Source organism: Canis lupus, chromosome X (assembly GCF_048164855.1).
Source record: "Canis lupus baileyi chromosome X, mCanLup2.hap1, whole genome shotgun sequence".
Classification (NCBI taxonomy): Eukaryota; Metazoa; Chordata; class Mammalia; order Carnivora; family Canidae; genus Canis; species Canis lupus.
The window spans coordinates 3,033,691-3,055,426 of NC_132876.1; the positions used below are offsets into that span (position 1 = coordinate 3,033,691).

Here is a 21,736-nt window from a genome sequence, read left to right on the forward strand (position 1 = left end):
TAAATCAGACACACTGATGCTCACAGCATGTTGAGTAGTCACAGTTCATAGAGCACCTCATTGCCTGTGTAAGCCTGCACTTGAGTAGCACACTCACTAAAAACTCCTCATGTTTGTTCCCAAATCTGTTTATCCCCGTTGTACTTGCAACCATTACTACTAAATTCAATTATTAAACTTATAAAAGTGAATGGAAAGGGAGTGGTTGTTTTCTGCAAGTGAAATAACATTTTCTGGGGCACCTGGATGGCTCAGTTGGTAGATCACATGACTCTTGATCTCAGGATTGTAAGTTTGAGCCCCACATTGGGTATAGAGATCATTTTAAAATAAAAAAAATAAGATCTTAAAAAAAGAGACAACATTTTTTTTGAAATATAATAAATGCCAGTTTCTTAAAGATAAATGTCAAAATAAGAATAGGATAAAAGTCATAAAAATCTAGATTATTCTTCAGATTATTCTGCAGCACTATTTGATATTTTATGTCATTTTAAAGAAACTGAAAGCAGAGAGCAAAGACTTCATTTATGAAGATGTGTAAGCAAGAAGGATAATCTGGATCAATATTCAAACATGAAGCAGAGGTCTACAACAGCTTCCAGCAAATTCAGTTAATCTGCACAACTGTGCTGACCGGCACACAGTGAGGCAGGCTTCAGGTTGGGCTCTCAGTCCTCTCCACTAGTGGCAACTCAAAGAGCCAAGGTCCTAGCCCAGTGGCCTTTCCTTGCCCCTCCCTGAATCACCTGAGAAAGTGGTCCCTGACTCCACCCAGATCCAGAAACTGAGAGCCCAATCAGACGTGCTTCTTTTCTCAGAGGGACCACTGCTTTTCCTCTCACTGAACCACAGAGAACTGTCCAGGGAAGGCTGGTGGGGCAGGAAAAGGAGCTTTGGGGTTTCTGGAAGGGAAAGGAGAAAACAGAGGCGAAGGACCTCCTTCAATTTGTCCTTAGAGCTCAACAAAGAAGAAAGAAGGCACAAATTCATCCGTCGTTTGGTCATTCATTTGTGAGTTTGTCCCTTCACTCATTCCCCACACATTCATCCTACCTCCAAGTGCCTGCCCAGGCAGGGGCTGGACTTCCAGCTGCAAGTGGGCCATTGTGCATGCTCTGGAGGATCTTGAGAGCCAGTGGCAGAGGGTAAAAGGAGCAAGATTCAAGCATAGGCAATTCCCATAACTGGAAAGCCCAAGGACAAAGGATGTGGTGGAAGCCACTGGAGAAGCAAACTAGACAGAACTATGGGAAATGACCAGTGCTCAGTCCCCAGCAACCCAATCAGTTTTGGCAGCTTGACCCTGGCCTGTCACCAGAGACATGAGAGAATCAATAACTTGGGACCACTTGCCTCCCCCAGGCAGCTTACCCTCCTATCTCAGAGCCAATGTCTGTTCCAGTTATGCCTTCAGATGGGAAGCCAATGGCTCTGGATCCCACATTGTCATCACTTGACTGTGCACTTGACCTGTTATGGGAAGAGAAGCATTTGCTGACCCTGATTAGGTTTTAATCTAATATAACTAAGATGTCCTGAGAACAGGGCTCAAGGACTAGAAGCCCAGGCTCTCAGCCGCCACCCTGTGCTGTTCCAACTAAAGCCAACCTGACATCAGCAAGTATTTCTGCTCTTCTTCCAAACTTGATGGACTGGGAGCAAGAGTGGAACCAAAAAAATAGAGCAAAGTGACAACTCAAGAGGAGGCTGGCACAGTGGAGGGATCAATGGCTGACAGAACAAGGGGCAAGGCATTGGGGGCTATTAATAAACCACAGAGCCCAGACATCCTGGGTTGCCTTCTCTCATTTCCATGGCTGAGTCCCCACTGAAGGTCCAGAACTCCACACTGAGAAAATGGTGGCAGGCAGGCAAGGTTGTGGGCTCTTACCCATTACTGGCTACTAGCATCCCATTTAAGACATATCTAACTCTCAGCCACTGCTCACCACATCCAGGCTTTCACGGTCTAGCTTGGAGGACAACTCAATGAGATGGTCATAGGATGGCTGGGCACAACCATCCCTTCTGGACTCATCATCCCCCACTGGCTCTGCCTCACATCCTTGCCAGCCTCTAACATGTCTTCCTTTAACCACAAGTCATCCTAGAAGTCCATGTTAGATGTTCTGTTGAAGCTCATGCATCTTTTGGTCACTGACTTCCCCAAACTGCTCACTTGGCAGCCTTGCCAAGGACTGTGAAAGTTGGGCTAAGGGCTGGGGTGGGGGTGGTCTGGCCTGGAGCTTTGTCCAGCTCTGCAACTGACTCCCTGAGGGATCTTGGGAGGGGCCTGCCCCTCTCCAGGCCTCCTGTATTCCTTCATTTATTCTTTCAACAAATATTCACTGAGGACATGTGCTGCCCCAGGCACTGGGGACACAGTGGGGAACTGAGCAGTCCTGGTCCCAGGTCCATCCACTGACCTTAGACCAAGAGCCACATCAGCTCTATGTCCCTGCATTGAGTTACCTTTCAGGATCTGGATTGGGGCCTTTGCGGATCTCCTCACCAACCGAGTCTCTCTTGGCTTCTCTAGGGCTGGGGGCCTCTTTGTCTTTGGAGCCCAGGGAAGAACTATGGAGAAAAGAAATATAAGTTAACCACCCAGTAGCCACCCACACTCAGATGAAGGCAGTTACCTCATCCCTAAATGCCAACTGTCTCCAAGGAACTTAAAACTTGAGATTGCAGGACTGGCCAATTCTCAAAAATCTCATTACTAAAAGCCACTGTTGATTGAGGGTCAGACTCCATTCCCATAATTCTGCATGCATTAACTCTCCACATAAATCCCAATATATGAGTACTATATTTACCCATGTTTACTTTCCAAATAAGTGAATGAAGGCACAGATATCCCAAGCAATTTGCTCCTAGTTCCTCAGGTAACAAGGGGAAGAGCTAGAATTGGAACCCAAACAGTCTGATTTCAGAGTTCTTGACTATAACCTTCCATATATTAAGACTGCTCTGAACCTCCTAATTCAACCTCCCTCTGTTCTCTCTGACCTAGTGGGCCACTCCAGCCTTCTTTCCCCCACCTGTCTGTCATAACTCTGTGACACCATCTCCTACTTTCTTTGCCATACCTTCCCAGTCTCTTTCACCCTTTTCTCCTTTTCTGCCTGGTAATATTGGTGTTCTCAGCATTCCTTTCCATGTGCATGCTCCACTACCTTGCCCACCCCCTCTGCTCCCATGGCACTGACTACCACCCGCAAACCAGTGATTTTCTTTTATTTTTTAATATATTTTATTTATTCATGAGAGGCAGAGAGAGAGAGAGTGAGAGAGAGAGAGAGAGAGAGGCAGAGACACAGGCAGAGGGAGAAGTAGGTTCCATGCAGGGAGCCCAATGTGGGGCTCGATCCCGGGTCTCCAGGATCAGGCCCAGGCCGAAGGCAGCACTAAACCACTAGGCCGCCGGGGGCTGCCCAAGCCAGTGACTTTCGCTTGTTCCCACCTCTCTGTGCTCCTGACCCATACCTCCACTGCCTTTCAGACTGGCCCTCGGGCAGCTCACCCTCAACATGGCTAGAACTGACTGCCATCCCAGACACCTTTAGAGGGCATGACCAGGTAGTTGCTACCTCCACGCTGGGGTCTTTGCTCTGCCTGCTGGCCCTTCTCTCCTTCTTCCCTTGATATTGTACCTTATGTAAACACTGACATGGAATTCCATTATTTCCCTTTCATCTGTCTGCATATAACATGGAAATTTCTGGGAGAGTCCTAACCTCTCTCCCAAACCTCAACTACAAACCCTCAAATGTCTCCTGGGAATGTGCATTTGGCTATTCACAAGTAAACTCATCATATATTCATTAAAAAATACCAAGTATTTATATCACTCCTCCTTGCCCCTTCATCCTGGTCCCCAGTAGTGTACTGAATTATGGAGCAAAAGGCGCACAGTAGGAGTCAAGCAGCCTGGGTGAGAGTCTTAAATCTGCCTGTTCTTAACCATATTACCTTGAGCAAGTTACTTGACCATTTAGAATCTCAGTTTCTACACCTGTAAAAAGGATATCTGGGGATATCTGCTAGACTGTTGGGACAGGGAAGGGCTTGGTGAATTCTAGCTTTCCCTCTTTCTTCCTTCCCCAAATTGATTCTCCCACTGGAAAATTGGGGAAGGGCACCCCATGGAATCTCAGTTAGTTGTTGTAGCTTTGCTAGTCCCAGACAAAGTACCAGAAGCCCTGTGGGTTCTGAAGACAGGAGACACAGCAGGGATGTTCATTGGAGGCAACTTGGCTTCCTCCTGCCTCTCTTGATAGCACTTTCCCTTTGTTTCTCAGAGATCGGTCAAATTAGGGAAATCAATGAAGCGGCTTCCACTGTTGTCCTATTAAAAACATCATCGCACTGGATGATGCTCAAACATTACAGTAACAAACACTCCCACATTTCTGTTCTGGGCCAAAAGGAACCTACGGAACACTTAGCTGCAGCCCCTGCCCTCCAGGCACTCAGAGTTCTTGGGGAGGACTGATCTATGAATGGACAACTGTGCACAGGTGCCATATGGAAGCCTAGGAGGCTGGAGCTGAGGGCCCAAGGAGGGAGGATATATGAGGGGTAGTGAGTTCAGGCTGCAGAACCCAATCAAGGTAGGGGGCATCTCAGGGTTTTCCCCAGGGGGCTGGCATGACTACTTCTGCCCTTTAGAAATCTCACCCAGATAGAGATGTGGAGTTAAGGGTAGAGAACCCAGGTTCGGGGATCCCTGGGTGGCTCAGTGGTTTAGCGTCTGCTTTTGGCCCAGGGCGCGATCCTGGAGTCCCTGGATCGAGTCCCACGTCAGGCTCCCGGCATGGGCCTGTTTCTCCCTCCTCCTGTGTCTCTGCCTCTCTCTCTCTGTCTATCATAAATAATCTTTAAAATAAAAAAAATGACTTTTAAAAAAAAAGAGAGAGAACCCAGGTTGACCATGTCTCTCGCCAAGCAGCCCATGGGCCTGATCGTTTGCATCCCTTCCCTGCTGACCTCATCTTTAAAATAGTGCAGAAGGAGCCCAGAAGGGCCCCCATACCTCATTCCTTCCAGGTCTGGGGCCATCAGGCGGAGTCCTGCCCCAGGTGTCATGATCTGCAGGCGGACAATCTCCTCACCTCTTGTACTGCAGCTAAGGAAGAGAGCCAGGGAGTTGCTGGTAAGAGAAGCCTCGCTCTTCCCTATCTGTGCCAGGGGTCCAAGGCCATTCTCCCTCAGGAGCCTCCTGGCTAATGCAGTGGGATACTCAGACCCATTGCCTTTTTCTTTTCCTCTCGTCTCCTCTTTGGCCATAAACTTTCTTGGTGCTACAGCTGAGCATGGGCCACTGACCTCCAGGCCCCAGAGGAAGGAAGAGTGAAACATCCTTTTACCAGTCCCCCACCCATGAGCCTAGACCTCTTCAGTCACAGCAAGGGGCCTTCTGCATAGAAATGGGATCACCCAGCTCCAGTGCCCTCTCTGTCACTACTGCCATGATGTTGCCATTCACTTGCAAAGGTGAGTCCTGGCTGTGGTCCCACTGGAATGTCCAAAGTGGTTATTTGTGAGGCCAGTGCGATTTCTGGATATATGGACTGATGGGGACTGATGACAAACAAGATACTCTGGAAATCTACAGACCAAATTGGGGTGAGATAGGATATCAGAGACTTGGGGGAAAGAAAGCAAGTGACCAGGTGCCTGTGAGCTGGAGCCCACAGAGGACCAGAAATTCTCAACACTCAGAGGGCCCCTGTGAGGATCCCTGTGCTCAGAACCTGGCCCACAAATGTCCACACATATCCCTCCAAGTCTGATGTGCTTTTTGGTTCTACTTCAGGGTCTGATACCTAGCAGGCTTGTGCCATGGTGATGGCCAGAGCCAGAGAGAATCTAGAGCTTTTTGGCTTTGTGGGAGTGCTCTTCATCCCAAACCTCCCCAGGTCCACAGAGTGAGGCCCAAGCCATCCTTTAAGACTCAGCGCACTTATACGAACTCACTCCTTTCTTCAGCTACCTCTGGGCACTAGGCTGGGCACTGGGGCACAGATGAAGAGGAGCCCCAGGCCTGCCCTGGTGAAGTCCCCAATCCAGTGGTGGGCAAAATGTGGGCACAGTGGCATGGGTCCTGAATGTACTAAAGTGTAAGACTGTACACAAATCCAGTTCCAAGGACACCTGAGAAGCTTCATGGATATATAGCCTCTGCTAGAGGTGAAGGCAGAGAGATAGCTTTGAGTGAGCCAGAGTAGCTTGGCTGCTCTCCTTGGAAAGTCACCTTGGAGTTGATTCTGACACCTGGCTCCAACCTAAACTAGGAGGCCTTAGAGGACCGAGTTCAGTGGGCTACTTGTCTATGTCCCTTCTGGGACCTGGCTGAGACCTAGCCATTGGAGATGAGGGAAATAGAAGGGCTCCCAGGGACAGGGCGTCTGGTGTATAAGGGCAGCTCTGATTTCTGTCTGTCTTCCCATGATAGCAATGATGACAGCATAAAGCACCTGGTTGGGACAGACCCCATTTGGGAACATCACAGGCAAGGAAAACATTCTTCTTCACTGGTGTTTTTTGTTATGTCAGAGAGAAAATAAGAACAAGGTGTCACCCAAGTCTGACCAAGCTAGTGTCTCTTCTTTAATGCCATCCTCCTTCTTTGTCACCCCCTTGAGTAATTCTTTCTTGAAGGCCCAGCTCAAATGGCACCTCTTCCAGGGGGCTATTATGGGTGGCATTGTGTTCCCCTAAAAGATATGCCAAAGCCCTAACCGTACCTGTGAATGTGCCCTTATTTGGAAACAGTGCCATTGCAGATGTCATTAACTTAAGGTCATACTGGAGAAGAGTGGCTCTTAATCCAATATGACCGGTGCCCTTATAAAGAAGGGACATTTGTACACAGACACATGGAAGGAATATAGCCATGTGAAAACAGGGGCAGAGATTGGAATGATGCATCATAAACTAAGAACCAACAAGGATCACCAGCAATACCAGAAGCTAAGAGAACAGCCCAGAACAGATTCTCCCCCCAGAGCCTTTGGAGGGAACATTCAGCCCTGCTGACACCTTTATTTAGAACCCCTGGCTTCCAGAACTGTGTGAGTATAAGTTTCTGTTGTTTAATCCACCCACTTTGAGATAACTTGTTACAGCAGCCCCAGCAAATTCATACAGGGGCCTTCCAGCCTCTTCTCTGGCAACAGTCCACCAGCCTCACCCCCTTACCAGACCTTCAACCACAGAGAGCTCTAGTACAATCAAGTTCTCAGCTAGGCTGGGAGCTTCTGGAGATCAGGGGCACTCATCTAATGAGGCCCCAGCTGCCTGTGGCAGTACGTCTTTCGCACCCACAACTGCATTTCCTTCAGAGGCTAGCAAGGTGGCAATATTGGTCTCTTCATTTGAAGAAGGCCATGCAGATGAGCAAGCCTATTCGTGGGAGCATCTAGGCACTGTACCAACGACTTTATATGCACTATCCCATTTAGAATTTGAGGCAGCCTCAGGAGGTAGGTATCACTATATTCACTATTATATATATGAGGTAACTGAGGCACCAGGGGTAAAGTGGCTTGCTCAAGGCTAGTATAAGGCCTTGTGCCAGAAGCTGTGCTTTTACTCACTGTTCTCCAGCTTACTGTTCCATACAGCATGCTGGGCTACAGCCCACAGGCACTGCCATTACTGGGTGAGGCAGAAAGCCAAGGAAGCTTGGCCAGTGCTGTGATGGGGAAGCAGCCAGGCCTGGGGGCCCTTGTGCAGACCAGTCTCTCTGGAAGAGGGTATTTGAATTAGCTCAGTCCACAAGGTGGGTAGGAATTATCCCACAATGAGAGGGTTAAAGACAAGATGAGCCCAAGAAATCCAGCCCCACAGTGCATGGAGGCAAGGCCCATGGTTGAACAGGGGGAGTTGGAGGGGTGACAGTAGAGATAAGTAGATCAGATGTGGACACTTGGAACTGAAAGGCCTTTGGGATGCCAAGTAGGTCTGGTGTCTAATGGAAAGAAAGTGACAGGTGGACAGACCCAAGGACACAGCCCGTGGATGTCCTTGGGTGGCACTCTTTCCGTCACAAACTTTCAGCCCTCCCTGAAGTCCCTGAAGGGTTCAGCACCTAAGACAGGGGCTTCCCGCCTGATTGGCCTACTTCATGAGATGAAGAACCTATATCAGACTTGAGTCAAGTGGGGTGAGGCAGGAGCAAACCTAAGGAGCGGGCAGGCTCAGCAGGGTCACGCCTGAGGACAAGGCTGTGATGCTCTCTTGCTCCAGTCTACCATAAACCAGCTTTTTCTGAAGTGCTATATAACCCAGAATTTGGCTGAGCTCTCCTCAACCACTGCTCCCCACGGGGCTGGGCTCCTTCAAGGCCACAGCCAGGCCAAGAATTCTCAAATAACCAGGCAGACCAAAGCTGGGTGTAGGGAACTGATGGTGGCTGCCTCACCTGATCAGTGTAGGACCTGTCTGATGCAGTGGGGTCAGAGAGGAAGGCCACCCAGGACTAGCCAGCAGCTCACCTGGAAGCTGTCTAGGGGTATTGTAGAGATTTTGTGACTGCAAAATCTGAGGGAAGAAACACTATGAGAAGCATTCTAAGCCTTCCTGACCAGCCTGTTCAACACTTCTGATGAGAACGCCTTCCTTCCCGTTGTGGGCTGCCCTGTTGTGGGCTATCTCTGGTGTCTGGAACATTCTATAATCTCGTCCCAGTTCTGCTTTCTGGGGCCTCACAGGCAAGTTTGACCTCAGACTCCTGGCCTCCAAAACTGTAAGACAATATATGTCCGTTGTTTGAGCCACCAGTTTGGGGGACTTTGTTCCTGTTGCACTAGCAAACCATTGCAGCCACCTTGCTATGACAGACAGATGATGGGTATTAAACATCCAAAGGAATTTTCTGGAATAAATGTTAAAATGACTCTCAAATACATGATATAGCATGACCTAATTCTTCTATGTTCTCTTTTTAAAAACACCTGAGGGACGCCTGGGTGGCTCAGTGGTTGAACGTCAGCCTTTGGCTCAGGGCATCATCCTGGGTTCCTGGGATCAAGTCCTTCATCAGGTTCCCCGTGAGGAGCCTGCTTCTCCCTCTGCCTGTTATCTCTGCCTCTCTCTGTGTGTCTCTCATGAATAAATAAATAAAATCTTTTTTAAAAAATACAGAAAAAATTATTTTAAAAAACCCATCTGAAACCATTCATTGCTTCCCTCACCTCTCCCCCGCACAAAAGACAAATAAGGAGAAATCAGAGATGTGCACTGTTTGGAGATGAATTATGTCCTCTCCAAAACTTATACGTTGCAGACCTAACTAACCCCGGGACCTCAGAGTGTAACCTTATTCGGAAACAGGGTCATTGCAGACAGGATTAGTTAAGATGAGGTTATACTGGAGTGTGGTGGGCCCCTCATCTAAAATGACCGATGTCCTTGTAAGAAGGGGAGATTAGAACACAGACCACACACACAGAGGGAAGCGCATGTGAAGAGACACAGGGAGAGATGGCCATCCATAAACCAAGGAGAGGCCTCAGAAGGAACCACCCTGCTTACTCCTTGATGTTGGACTTCTGGCCTCCAGAACTGCGAGACAATACACTTCTGTCCTTTAAGCCACCCAGTTTGTGGTACTTTGTTACAGCTGCCCTAGCAAACTAAGCCTCCATGCCCTATCAGTGCCCAAGTCCCATCAATGCTGCCTTGTGAAGAGCTCTCAAATATTTCCATTTGTTTAAAAGTTCTCAAGGACAAAAGTTCACACACACAGGGAGGATCAAGAGAGGAAGGCAGTAAAGAAAAGGGGCAGTCCTGCTGCTGGTGCAATGACCTCAGGCTGGCCTCACACTCCTAGCTTCCTCTGAGCAGAGAAGGTCTGCAGCCTTACTGCCCTCCACCAGACTGCGCTAGGGCAGGCAGCCCTATCTTTCTCCTGGCACAGAGGAGGTGGCCCCAAGGGATCAGGGTCACATACAAATGGTTGTGAGACTTGAAATGGGGAGGGGAGTAGGGGCTCACAGGGCATTACGAGAGCTGGAACAGTCCCTGAGGTCCCTGAAAGTGACCTGTAAGGACAGGCACTCTGCCCCTCTAGCCTCGGGATCTTCCCAGGGTGCCATGGAAACATACCACTTAGAAGACTTGGATTTGGTCACAGCTGCCAGGCTAGGCAGGAGCTTTAGACAGCAGCAACAACAGGGAGGTGGCGCTCTCAACAGAACTTAGCTCAATTCACTGTGAAGTACAGGGAGGTGTTGATTGCTCTCCATTTGCAGACAAGTGAGCACCATTATTTGCCCGGACACTCAGGGCTCAGAAATCAGAACAAATCGGGCCAGTCTGCAGTGAGGTCACCAGTGCTCAGCCTGCCCCTGCCCTGTGACCCCAGTCCCAGACCCTCCCAACTGACTGGCTCCCAGGCCAGAGCCAACTCATGGCACCCACCTGGGTTCCCAGCTCCTTGCAGAGCTGGGCAGACTCGGCATGCGCTCAATCCAAATGGCCCGAGACACTTTGGCTCCGCCTCCATCCGCACTGGCAAAGAAGGCAGCTGTGAGTGGGGCTGGGGACTGCAGAGCCTCCTTCCCCAACAGGAGGCAGAGGACACAGCTGGCAGGTTGACCTTGGACAACTTACAGCAGAGCTATAAACAAGCCCAAGAACGGCAGGGCTAGGGCTTCAGAGGTTAAGCCTTCTCAGACCCTCTGGTTAGCACATTTTCCTAAGATGTTGTGGCTGTAGTTGCATTCACATGACACAGATGAGCATTAAGCAGACAAGAGTGACATACTCTCTCCCTGGAGGCCAGGCTGTTTTGCTCCTTTCAGCCCCAGGACATCCAGCCAGACAGCTCTTACTGCTTTCTGTGCCCCATCTTGTCACTGGGCACATGGGGACACTGACCTGAGGCCCTGCAAGGCAATGACCTGGCAAAGGTTCTACAGTGACAATTACAGTGACAGGGCAAGTCTTGCGACCACCAGCACCAGGCAGAGATGATTTAATAATTACCTGCTTGAGCCAGGAGGGGATCTTGCTAGAGCAGGTGGGTCCTGGCTCTTCTCAGAAGGCCTGTCTTCATCCACCACCTCAACCCTTTGGGCAAGAAGAGAAACAGATGCACTGCCTGTCAATGTGGCATGCTCAACTGCCCTAGAGCTGGATGCTCCTGAAGGACATTCAGTGGTATCTATGGCTATGGGGTGGCCCAGTCTGGAGGCTCAGTGATTCCAGTTTGGGAGAAGAACAGCATATCAGGTTGAATAGTGTGCCTCCAAAATTCATGTCTGCCTTGAACCTATGATGTGAGCTTATTTGCAAACAGGGTCTTGGCAGATGTGATCAAGTTTAGATTCGGTCAGTCACACTGGAGTAGGGTGAGCCCTAAATCCAATGACCAGTGTCCTTATAAGAGGAGGGAAATTTGGACAGAGACACAGAGAAAAGAAGAAAAGAAGGTCATAAGATGGCAGAGGCAGAGGGGAGCCTGGGTGGCTCAGTTCATGAAGAGTCTGCCTTCGGCTCAGGTCATGATCTCAGGGTCCTGGGATTGAACCCCACATCGGGCTCCTTGGTCAGCCGGGAGCCTACTTCTCCCTCTGCCCTTCCCCCTGCTTGTGCTCTCTCTCTCACTCATTCTTGCTCTCTCTCTCTCAAATAAATAAATAATATCTTTAAAAATAGATGATAGAAGCAGAGATTGGAGTGATGTGTCTACAAGCCAAGGAATGCCAAGGGTTGCCTGTGGTCACCAGAAGCTGAGAGAGAAGCCTGCAACAGTTCCTCTCTCAACAGCTTCCAGAAGGAACTAATCCTGCTAACATCTTGATCTTGGATTTATGGCTTCCAGAACTGAGATACAATACATTTCTGGGGTCAATGCCACGCAGTTTGTGATACTTTGTTACAGCAGCCCCAGGACTGGTTGAACTTAATACAACCAGTAAGAACACACCATTATCTGTCACTTCCTTTGTGCTGCTATTACCCTTTCCTGGCTGGATTCCAGCCTTCAGCTTGCTGTTCCACTTCATGATGGATGTCTTCCTTGTTTACCTCAAGGAATATCCCAAAAATCCTACTGTCCAGTAGTTTCTTTTTTTTCCAGTAGTTTCTTATCTCTGTTCCCCAAATATTCTCCTCTCTCAGAAGATGTTCTGTTTCAACTAATGGTGACACTCCTCCTTGACTCAGCCGGAGTGTCCTAACATCCTGATCATCCTTTGTTGGACCCTGTTCACCCTTTAGGGCCCATCTCCAATGTCACTGTCACCTCCAAGGGCCTGGCCAGGCAGAGGCTCCCAAAGACAAACCTTTGGAGCCCAGCCCAATAATCCCTCCTGCCAAGGCATTGTCCATCCTGTCCCTGGTAGAGTGGGACGGAAGGGAACAAGTCCTTTTTACCCTGGTAGCTACTTTTGTTTCAAAACCTCAGAGGCCCTTGGAAACACTATCAGGGGTCAGGGGCAGAGCCCTGTTAGCAAATGGAAGTTTCCAGCCACAAGCTATATTCTATCAGCCAGATCCTGCCTAAACAGACCCAGCCATTGAGGCCACAAGTGCCACCACAGCCACCTAGTTGCTCGCCTGGCCTCCAGACAGAAGCCGCCAGCCCCTCCTAACTTCCCGTGCCTGGGTATGGTGGCCCCTTCCCACTCTGCACCTGCTTTCCACGGTGCCCATACTCCCCCCCTGCCGGCCCTTCCCTGTAACCAGCAAGAGGCTTCCCAGGCTTCCCTTGGTGACACTTACCTCTTCGCAATGAACGGGGCCTGCATCTCTTGAGTAGGGCTGCTGGAAAGGAAGCAGAAAGACAACATGTTGGACAGAATCCATGGACAGGCGACATCACGGCCACTTTGCCCTACAGGGTCCCGGGCTTTTCTCTCATTCCCACTATGTCACTAGTCCTGATGGCCGGAGCCAGACCTCTCTGTCTTGCAGAAGGTGCATGTCCAGATCCCTGAAGGTCCGGCTACGAGGGTTCTCTCAACCAACCCCTCACTTGCCAAAGGGACACTGGAGCACTGAGGAGAAGTGAGCCACACGGTAGCTGAGCTGGCCTAGACAGCAGGCCCTACTGTGTCTCCTGCTCTGCGACTCACCTGGCACTCTTCTTGGCTGCAGACAGAACATACGAGTGCTCCCGGGGAGCCGTCTTCCTCACCACACTGCTTGCAGCCTCTGACCTGCGGTGGCACAGGGAGGGGGCATCTAAAGGCATAAGGAAGACTCACTCTGCCAGCCCAGCCCAGCAGCTACGGGGCCACCCCAGGGAGGCAAGCACAGGAAGCCGAACGAGCACCTGAGCCCAGAACTATGCAAAGGAAACACAGAGACCAAGGGAAGGGCCGCCCACATTGACAAGGCCCAGCTGTGTGCTAGACACCGCCAATGCATGCTGAAACACTGAATCCTTACAACCCACGAGGGTGGGTGTTTAGTTTCGCCCACAACTTACAAATGAGGAAACTGAGGCATGGGGAGCTTTAGTGACTTTAGAGACCACACACTTAGCCAGTGGCAGAGTGGGCAGTCAATGCCCAGCAACCTGCCTCCAGCGCTTCTGGCTCTTGCCCTGTACCTCCCAGGCTCAGGGACCTCTGCCCTTTGGATGGCCCATCTGCCAGACCTTCAGCACAAGAGCTCCACAGAGTTCCCTAAGGCACAGAGAGCTCGACAGACATTAGCACCGGGGTCAGGCCCAGCCCATGGGACTTTATTTCCTTAGGGCCCAGCTGCTGCCAAAGCACCTGGGCCTCATTTGGGGGGCGAGGGGCACTGGCACGTCCAGACCCTGGCCCTGCCACCCAAGCACGCAGGCCCTGCCCAGACTCTGTACACACAGCATACACAGAGGGCTCCTTCCCGGGGCCTATTTAGGCCCAATTTGCTTAGAATCCTTTTTAAGAAATTGATATGAAGTCCCGAAGCACCTCCCTCCCTATACTCGGTACATTTAGATTTGAGGCTTTCCCCAGACCCTTATTACCTAGGTTCTGCTCCATAAAGTGTTCCTAAGAGGATCCTGTGAGCTGGCCCAGCACTGACTGGGTGGTTCTGGGACTCAACAAATGACACCTGTTGCTGGCAGCCACATCTCCAGTAAATGGGTCAGCACTGACATTATACATGCTGTGAATTTCATCACCCCAACTGGCACAATTCCCATGTCACCAGTGCACACAAATCTGGGCCCCTGCCCTACCCGTGGGATGCCCAGCGGGCACCGTTACCTCCGTTTCTGCTCGTCCGACGAGAAGGGCACCTCCTCCTCTTCAGCAGCCCCAGATGCTGAGCTGCGCCTGACATTGTAGGGTGCCCTGAGGGAGGGGAGAAGGGTGGAGAATGCTGTTGGTCATGGCCCCCCGCCCCCTATCTCTGCCCCTGCTCCCTGTCACAGGCTGCCACCCTCGGCAGCTTGGCTTCCTGACTTCAACAATAGCACCTGTTGGCATTATTGCCTCTGAGCCTTTGCTCATGCCCCTTTTTCCTCCTCAAGACCAGCCCTCTTCTCTCTCCTTATTCCAACCCTAACTGTCCCCCAAGACCCAGCTCCAGCCTCTCCCCTTCTCCAAAATATTTCCCAGCTGCTCCATGTCATTGGATGATTGTGACAAGGGATATAAAGCAATATGAAAATGTGGGACCCCTGGGAATTACAGGCACAACCTGCACCTCTGGCCAGGATCCCCCCTCCCTGAGCACATAATGGGGGGGCTTCTTTGATAGGGCCCAGAAGGGAAGCCCCAAAGGTTTATGTCCAAGGAACAGCTCTGATTTCAGCACAGAATGCCAATAACTGATAGGCTGCCACAACCATCAGGACACTTAGGGTCATCAGGCCCCAACCCAGCCTAGCCTGAACCCCAGATGGGTGAAGAGGCAGCCCAGGAAACAGAGCCAATCAGCAGCAGCCCCAGAGCCATGACCCATGACTCTTTCTCCAGATCCACCGGCCCCTTCCATAAGCTTCTTACAGTGACTGCTTAGCCTCAGATCAGAAGTGCAATGTGTATGGCTATCCGACTTTCTGGGGTTTGTCACCCTCTTGGTAAGCTCCAGGTCACAGTGGCAACTGGCAGGGATGTCAGGCTGGTGGGACTGGCACTCCAAGGCCACACTCAGAGGCAAGCAAGCAGCTGCCCTCAGCAGGCCTGGTGTTTGGGCTGGTTCTCGGAGGAGAGAACTGAGCTGGGTGTGTGATCGCATACTTACAGCTTCTTGTAATCCTCGGTGGTCATCTTATAGCCAGAGGAGGAGGGGCGGGGTGGTCCAGTAGGTGCTGCTCTCAGCAGACCTGTAGCACTGGAGAGGAAAGGAGTCTTCATGTGTCCACTCTCAGGCTCCCTCTTGCTTCCTAATTTGGCCCAGGGGGCCCAGCAAGCATGTGACTGGTGGCCTTTCCTCTTCTCTCTCCAGCCGCCCAGACACCCAAAACATCTGTGCCATCCTAAGCAGGACCCTCCTGGGAGCTCACTGTACCAGCACTGCTCTCCAGGGCCCTGACCTCCACAGAAAGCCAGCTGCCATCTACCACCCCTCTTGCCCTCACCTGCCGTGACAGGCAGAGTAATCTCTCTGCCATGAGCTTGGCCTAGGCCCTCACATCTGGTGCTTGGCCTAGGCCCTCACCCCATGGACACACACCTTTTTGAAGCTCCATTGGCCTTGGGGAAGTGCTGCTGGGGTTGACAGGAGCTGTCTATGGGCTTGGTGAACACTCCCCTAAAAGAGAGCCCAGAAGAAGTCATCCAGTGAGCTCCCCTGTGCGGAGGCGGGGAGCAGTGTGGGCAGGCATGGGGAAGCGGGTGGGGTCCTGTGGTCACCTACCGGATGATGTAGCCAGTGGGAGCCCTTGCGCTTGGAGACCTACCAGGGAAAAGAAGGTATGAAGTGAAGCCAGGGTGCCCTACTTTCTCCTGCAGCCAACGATAGCAAAGTGGATTGGCTGGTGGGTGTCCAAGTGCGGTCAGAGTGAGGTGAGCAAGAGTGGCTGGCTGCTTCCCAATAGGGGCAGCCACCCCTTCACCCCACAGAGCGTCTCTTCTGCTTTGCCTATCTCTTTCATGCTACCCAGGAAAGGTACTTATGGCTGATTCTTCCAGGACTCGCTCAATATGGTCCAGGCTCACACTAAGTGCCTAGGAAGGTGTAGTTCATGGCTGAGCATTTGCTGAAGAGGAATCTCCTCCAAATCTCAGCTTTTCCCTGGCCTGCCAGGTCCCAGCAGTCCCTTGAGAGAGAGGGCTTTTGGGATTGCTGACAGCCCTCCGACCCTCTACTCTCAGGACTGCAGACTCCATGGTCAGAGGCCCAGGGCTGAGACATGGCAGGGAGCGCCCAAGGCCCCTGACCTGACACCTCTACACAGCCTCCTTTGGAGAGGTTCATGAGAGCCCAAGAGGTAGAACTAAAGCCAGCTGTCCCTCCCTTCCTGCTCCTTGGGACCTCCCTCTTCCAGCTCCTGAGATGCCCACATCACAGTCTTGATCGAAGTTTGGGACCAGAGGGCATGGCTGGAAAACGAACCACAGAGACTGGGCGCCTCCTGCTTGGGACAACTGAGGGGGCCCAGAGGAATGGCTGTGAGTTTGGGGAGCAAGAGCAGGAGACAAAGATTTGGTAGATGGCCCTTCTGTCTAGGAACAGAGGAGTTTAGGGCTGGAGCACGGGGTGTGGGTAGTGGGTCTAAGGGAACCCTACGTAAGCAGGTGGGAGGGGCATCAGAGAACCCCAGTGTTCTCCATGTTGACAGACCCTGTCCTAAATAGGGACAGCCTTCTGGAAGTAGCAAAGTTGCATGAACACTTGGGGTGGGACCTGAGAAAGAAAGGTCACTCTCGCCCCATCTGGCCACACAAAAATTTTTGGCTAAAGTACCTGTGCCTAGGAGAGAATGGGAGCCAAAGTCTATGTAGACTTTCAGGTCTCCCTGCTGTGGCCCAAGTCACGGTGCCCCAGGATGTGCTTTCCACATATACCCCCGAAGAGAAGCCCAGGGTGAGAACACCACCCAAAGTAAACAAGCTCCTCGCTGGGTAGCTCAGCTTCCAACCATCCTCAGGTCTTCCCCCAACATCACCAGCTGCAGCAAACACAACCCATGATTCACCTTTCTATGTTCATCTCTCCACTCGGGTCATGCTAACATGACAGTTCCCTGAGGAGTGAGCTGTGTTCTCTGTGCCAAGCCCAGGACCTGGCTGGTAGTGGGTGCTGAATCACCAAATGGTGGCGATGGTCAAGTCCACAGTAACCAGAAGCAGCTCCCGGGACTTAGCGATGAACTTGGACCCCTCCCTTCCAGCTGCTGCTACTTCCTCGACCAACACCCGAGAAAGGCCCTGGCCCTGCACTTGCTGCCAACTGCCAGCTGTGTAACAAGGCTCAAGCAAATGCCGCACTCCTCGGCCCTCTTCTCAGGAGCCTCAGAGCATCCCATGACACCGCTATGCAAAAGTCCTCAAAATAGAGAGGTGATGGCCTGTTCCCTTTGGCCAGCTGTCAAAAAGGTCATCCTGAACTTAGCAGACAGTTGGAACAAACGTGTGAGTCTCCTGTGACATGCTGATTACCAAGTGTACTCAGCCATCAGGGCTATCTATGGGAGAGGGTCACGCGTGACTCTCAAAGCTGCCTGAAGCACCTCAGAGATGTTGTCTCACCCCTTATGGGGGCTTCTCAATGTCCAGTAGACAGCCAGAACCATGGAGGCCCATTAGGCAGTCAGCTTCAAGGTCACACAGCCAGGCCAGGGACCTGAACCCAGCAATTCCTGCATTCCCTTTCCCAAAAGGGTACAGAGCAGAAAAGCCCGTCCTTCCTGTGGATTCGAAATGACTCACTGCAAACCATGACATCTCTTCCAAGCTTGGGCTCCTCCTTATCCCCTGAACACTGCAGTATGAGCCCCACCCACCAGCCATCTGGGCACCACCTCTTACCTGGCCTTCGGGACTTCCCCAGGGGATGAAAAGGATGTGGCACGACTCCGACCAGTGGGCAGCTCTCTGGGGAAAAAGGGTCGCGATGATCCGAAGCAGGTGAAGTGGGGTGTTGTAAGTGCACCTCAATAATTTGGCCCACCATTCCCATCTCACCTTCGCCTTCCCTGGCCTGCCTCCATAGTCCACAGGCATGTGTGTACGTGTGCACTCAGCACCCAGGGCTTTCGCATCCCATGACCTTGGTTGAGGCTGGGCCTCAGCTGTATTGCCTTCCCTTGCTCCGCCCACCCGAGCTGGCCTGTGGCCACATGGCCTGGCAGAGGTCTGAATGGTAGAAGCCCCTGAGCATCCCTGGGTACTGATGGGCCCCTGTGGGTCGCAGCCCCACTGCACTGCCTTGTCTCTGGCCTCCCAGCCTCCTGCACTCACAAGGTGTGGCCGTCCGATTCATCCTGCTTGATGATCCAGCTCCTGTCTCCCTTCAGCGTGGTTCGAACCTTCATCTGCCTGAGAACATTCTTGCGTTCCTCCTCACCTGGTGGTAGTGGCTTCCCTGGAGGGGGCAGGGCCAGGCAGCCTCAGAAGGGGCGCTCAGTCCCAGCACCCTGAGGCCTCCCAGTCCTCCCAGTATGTCGCTCTCACTCTGCTGCAGGGCTTGTGGCCTTTGCAGCTCAGGCTACACACCAAGCTTGGGACAAGAGGGAGCCCAGGCCTCACCTTTGGTGCCGCCTCCAAGAGCTGAGATACTCATGGTGCTTGCTCTGCAGATCCCTTCTCTCTTGATTCAGTGGGGCTCCTGGGGGCAAAGGCAAGGACATGGCTCGTCACTTTATACATTTATAATGGCTCACAGGTCAGCATGTGGTCCCTGACACACCAACAAACACCCAGATTGTGCCAAGCCCAGGCATGGGGAAGCAAGAGTTGGTGGAGTTCTGGGTGGTTGGCAGAGGCTAGGGAGTGAGCATGTGTTGGATCTGCCACTGTCAGGCGGTATATCCACCTGTCTGCCCAGAGCTGCTCACCTGAGGAACACGGCCTGGGCTGCCAGGGCTGTCTGTTCAAGAGATAGCTGATAAGGGCAGACCACAAACCCTCTTAGAGACCTCTGATGGTCAGATTCCAGGACCAGGTGACTGTAGGAGGGGCAGTGGCAGCTGTGGAGCCTCCACAGGGCAGGCTTCCTAGGGGCCGGCCCTGATGGACTCAGAGAGAGGAACTAGGGGAAGGGGGGGGTACTGAGGGACCGACTGCTTTGGGTTGGACCATCATTCTCACTCTTGAGTAGCTGTCTGACAGGCCTTGGGCTGGTCAGCTAACTTCTCCAGTTAGCCTCAGTGTCGTCATTTGTAAAATGGGATTTTACAAAGTCTGCCCTTCAGGACTGCTATGAAGGCAGAATGCACCAGGGTTCTTACAAATGTCTGGCACCACCCGGCACAGCAAAGAGCTCAGGGCAGTTGGACAGGAGCCAAGCAGTGGTGACTCTCAACCTATCCTCGCTGGGAGAGGGGACTGTTGGCGGTCTTCAACCTGAGGGGGTGCAGCTCTGTGTGGCTCAGGGGTTGGTTCCATCTCTGGGGGGGGAAAGCCTGGGGTCCCTCTGCCAACTTCTAGCTGTCCTTGGGGACCAGGCGAGGGTGGGGATCTGCTAAGGACCTCCTGCTGTGCTCTGCTTTCTCTTCTTCTCTGTACTCCTGCCCTACTCTCCCTCCCTGCCTCTTCTCTGCCCTTGAGCCATGTGCTTCCCGCCTGTGGCCATTGAGGGGTGGCCCATCATGGTCAATGAAGGGGCTGGGGCGAGGAAGACAACTCTCCAGGCTGAGACTGGCCCAGCATTTCAGGGAGATGGAAGGTCCATGTGGTGAGTTTAATCCCAGCCCTGGCCTGCCACAGCTGGCTCCCCCTGACCTCAAGAAAAGGGCTGGAGATTCAGGCAAGTGGGCACGATGGGAAGGAAGGGCTGTGGCTCTGGCAGCACAGTCCTGAGGCAGAGCGGTCTTTCCCTTAGGAGCTGCCACCCTCTGAGCCCCTCCAGGGCCAGGCCCTGCTTCCAGCTGGCAAGGCTTGCTCATGTTTCCTTAGAGGTCAGGGGCACACTAAAATAGGTAAGGCAAGGGCCAAGAGCAAACCAAATTTGCTGCATCAGCAAGAGCTGGCTTTCCCATAAACCACACTGAATGAGCAGCCCAGGAGGCCCAAGCCTGCTGCGTGCCAGGAATGGCACCTCATCACAGCGAATGGCAGCCCCACTGCCCAGCCCCTGACCAAAGCTGCCACGTCAGAATTTGACTGAGCAGAACTCATTCCATAGGTGATCCTTGGACCTCACAGGCCCAACTGTCCCATCCCAGCAGCCCATGGAGTAGCCATACTGGGCAGGGCACACAGACAGAGTTGCCACCTGGGATCTTGGCCCTTTGGTCTCCTGGAGCTTTAGACTGACTGTGAGACCTTGGGCAAGTCCCTCACCTTCTCTGGGCCCCAGCTCAGGGCCTCCTACTGCTGAGTCTCGTTCCTTCAGGAACTCATCAGTTTCACCCTGACAAATCTGTTGCTCACATTGCCTGGAAGTTTTCTGCTAAATCAGAACCAAAGAAGTCACCTCCAAAATCAGGACATATGCACACACACACAGAATGACAGAGGCAGAGGGGCCACTGGGAACCCCCTGGCCAAAGGGGCAGGTACACACATAAGAGCCCACAGCAAGGGAGGCTGGAGTTGCCTTAAGTCCCATCTTTACAGCTAAGACCTGAGCCAGAAGACTCAAGGCTTATTGCCCCACATCACCAGGCAAAGAGCAGGGCTGATGCTGCATCTCAGAAGTCAAATGTCCTTTTTAGATGGGACAAGAAATCTAGAAGAGTGAGGAAACAGAGTCTTCCCATTGGATTGAAGAAGGTAGCTCTTGGAACAAGGAGCTTTTAAAATGATGAGCCCCAGGGGATCTCTGAGTGGCTCGGCGGTTTAGCGCCTGCCTTTGGCCCAGGGTGTGATCCTGCGGTCACGCGATCAGGTCCCACATAGGGCTCTTTGCATGGAGCCTGCTTCTCCCTCTGCCTGTGTCTCTGCCTCTCTCTCTCTCTCTCTCTCTCTCTCTCTCTGTGTGTGTGTGTGTGTCTCTCATGAATGAATGGATAAAATCTTTAAAAATTATTAAAAAATAATAATAAAAAATAAAATAAAATGATGAGCCCCAGCCAGACAGGTGGACACATGAGGTATAAATTCACGTCCCAGCTGCACAATGGGCTTTTCCCTCCTTCACCACTCCCTCCTCTCCTTGCTCCACACAGCCCTGGACCCCTGCTTTTACCTGTGCCTCATTCCTGCAGCTTAGCCCACATCAGCCCTCGCTTCTCACTTAGCTTCTGCAGGATCTCCACTGTCTCGAAGCCCAGGGGCAAATTCCCAGTCCCCTGACCCAGCTACTTTTCTCACAAATGCCACTCGATGTTGACATTGTGCTCCAAGAAGACCGCGTGATTCAACATCCCTGGAAAGTGGCCCTGCCATGGTAATCCCCATGGCTTTGCTTACACTGCTCCCCACCCCGCCAGAATGTCCTCCAACCTCTTCTGCTGAGCTAAGCCCTGCCCCTTCCTCAGGGGCCCACTTGTCTTGTCTCTTTCTGCTCCTATTGGGCTCTGCCCTCTTCTGACCTGAGTGCCTTGCACTGTTGATCAAAGTCTTCCCAGACAAGACCTGCTCCCTCTACCAACGTCATCAAGGACAGAAGCCAGGCATCCCCCTCACACTTCCAAAATGCACCTTGCACTGATTACCTGCACTGG

General features: G+C 52.1%; 1 protein-coding gene across 18 annotated transcripts in view; it reads right to left on the reverse strand.

Moving 5' to 3' along the window:
* ZNF185 (zinc finger protein 185 with LIM domain) overlaps positions 1-21,736 on the reverse strand; it is a 76,738-nt gene that overhangs the window by 31,535 nt on the left and 23,467 nt on the right. For 3 of the 18 annotated variants that reach the window (XM_072816746.1, XM_072816754.1, XM_072816745.1), the window contains exons 2-15: positions 18,657-18,735; positions 18,369-18,492; positions 17,937-18,002; positions 15,823-15,861; positions 15,640-15,717; positions 15,208-15,297; positions 14,226-14,312; positions 13,095-13,178; positions 12,742-12,783; positions 11,002-11,085; positions 10,435-10,524; positions 5,042-5,134; positions 2,476-2,580; positions 1,375-1,473 (exon numbers count right to left, since the gene is read on the reverse strand). In XM_072816746.1, coding sequence (XP_072672847.1) covers positions 1,375-1,473; positions 2,476-2,580; positions 5,042-5,134; positions 10,435-10,524; positions 11,002-11,085; positions 12,742-12,783; positions 13,095-13,178; positions 14,226-14,312; positions 15,208-15,297; positions 15,640-15,717; positions 15,823-15,861; positions 17,937-18,002; positions 18,369-18,492; positions 18,657-18,690 — 1,115 coding nt within the window. In that variant the 5' untranslated portion in view covers positions 18,691-18,735. The remainder of the gene's footprint in view (positions 1-1,374; positions 1,474-2,475; positions 2,581-5,041; positions 5,135-10,434; positions 10,525-11,001; positions 11,086-12,741; positions 12,784-13,094; positions 13,179-14,225; positions 14,313-15,207; positions 15,298-15,639; positions 15,718-15,822; positions 15,862-17,936; positions 18,003-18,368; positions 18,493-18,656; positions 18,736-21,736) is intronic. The other 15 variants (XM_072816758.1, XM_072816752.1, XM_072816761.1 and 12 more) reach the window with 12 other exon arrangements.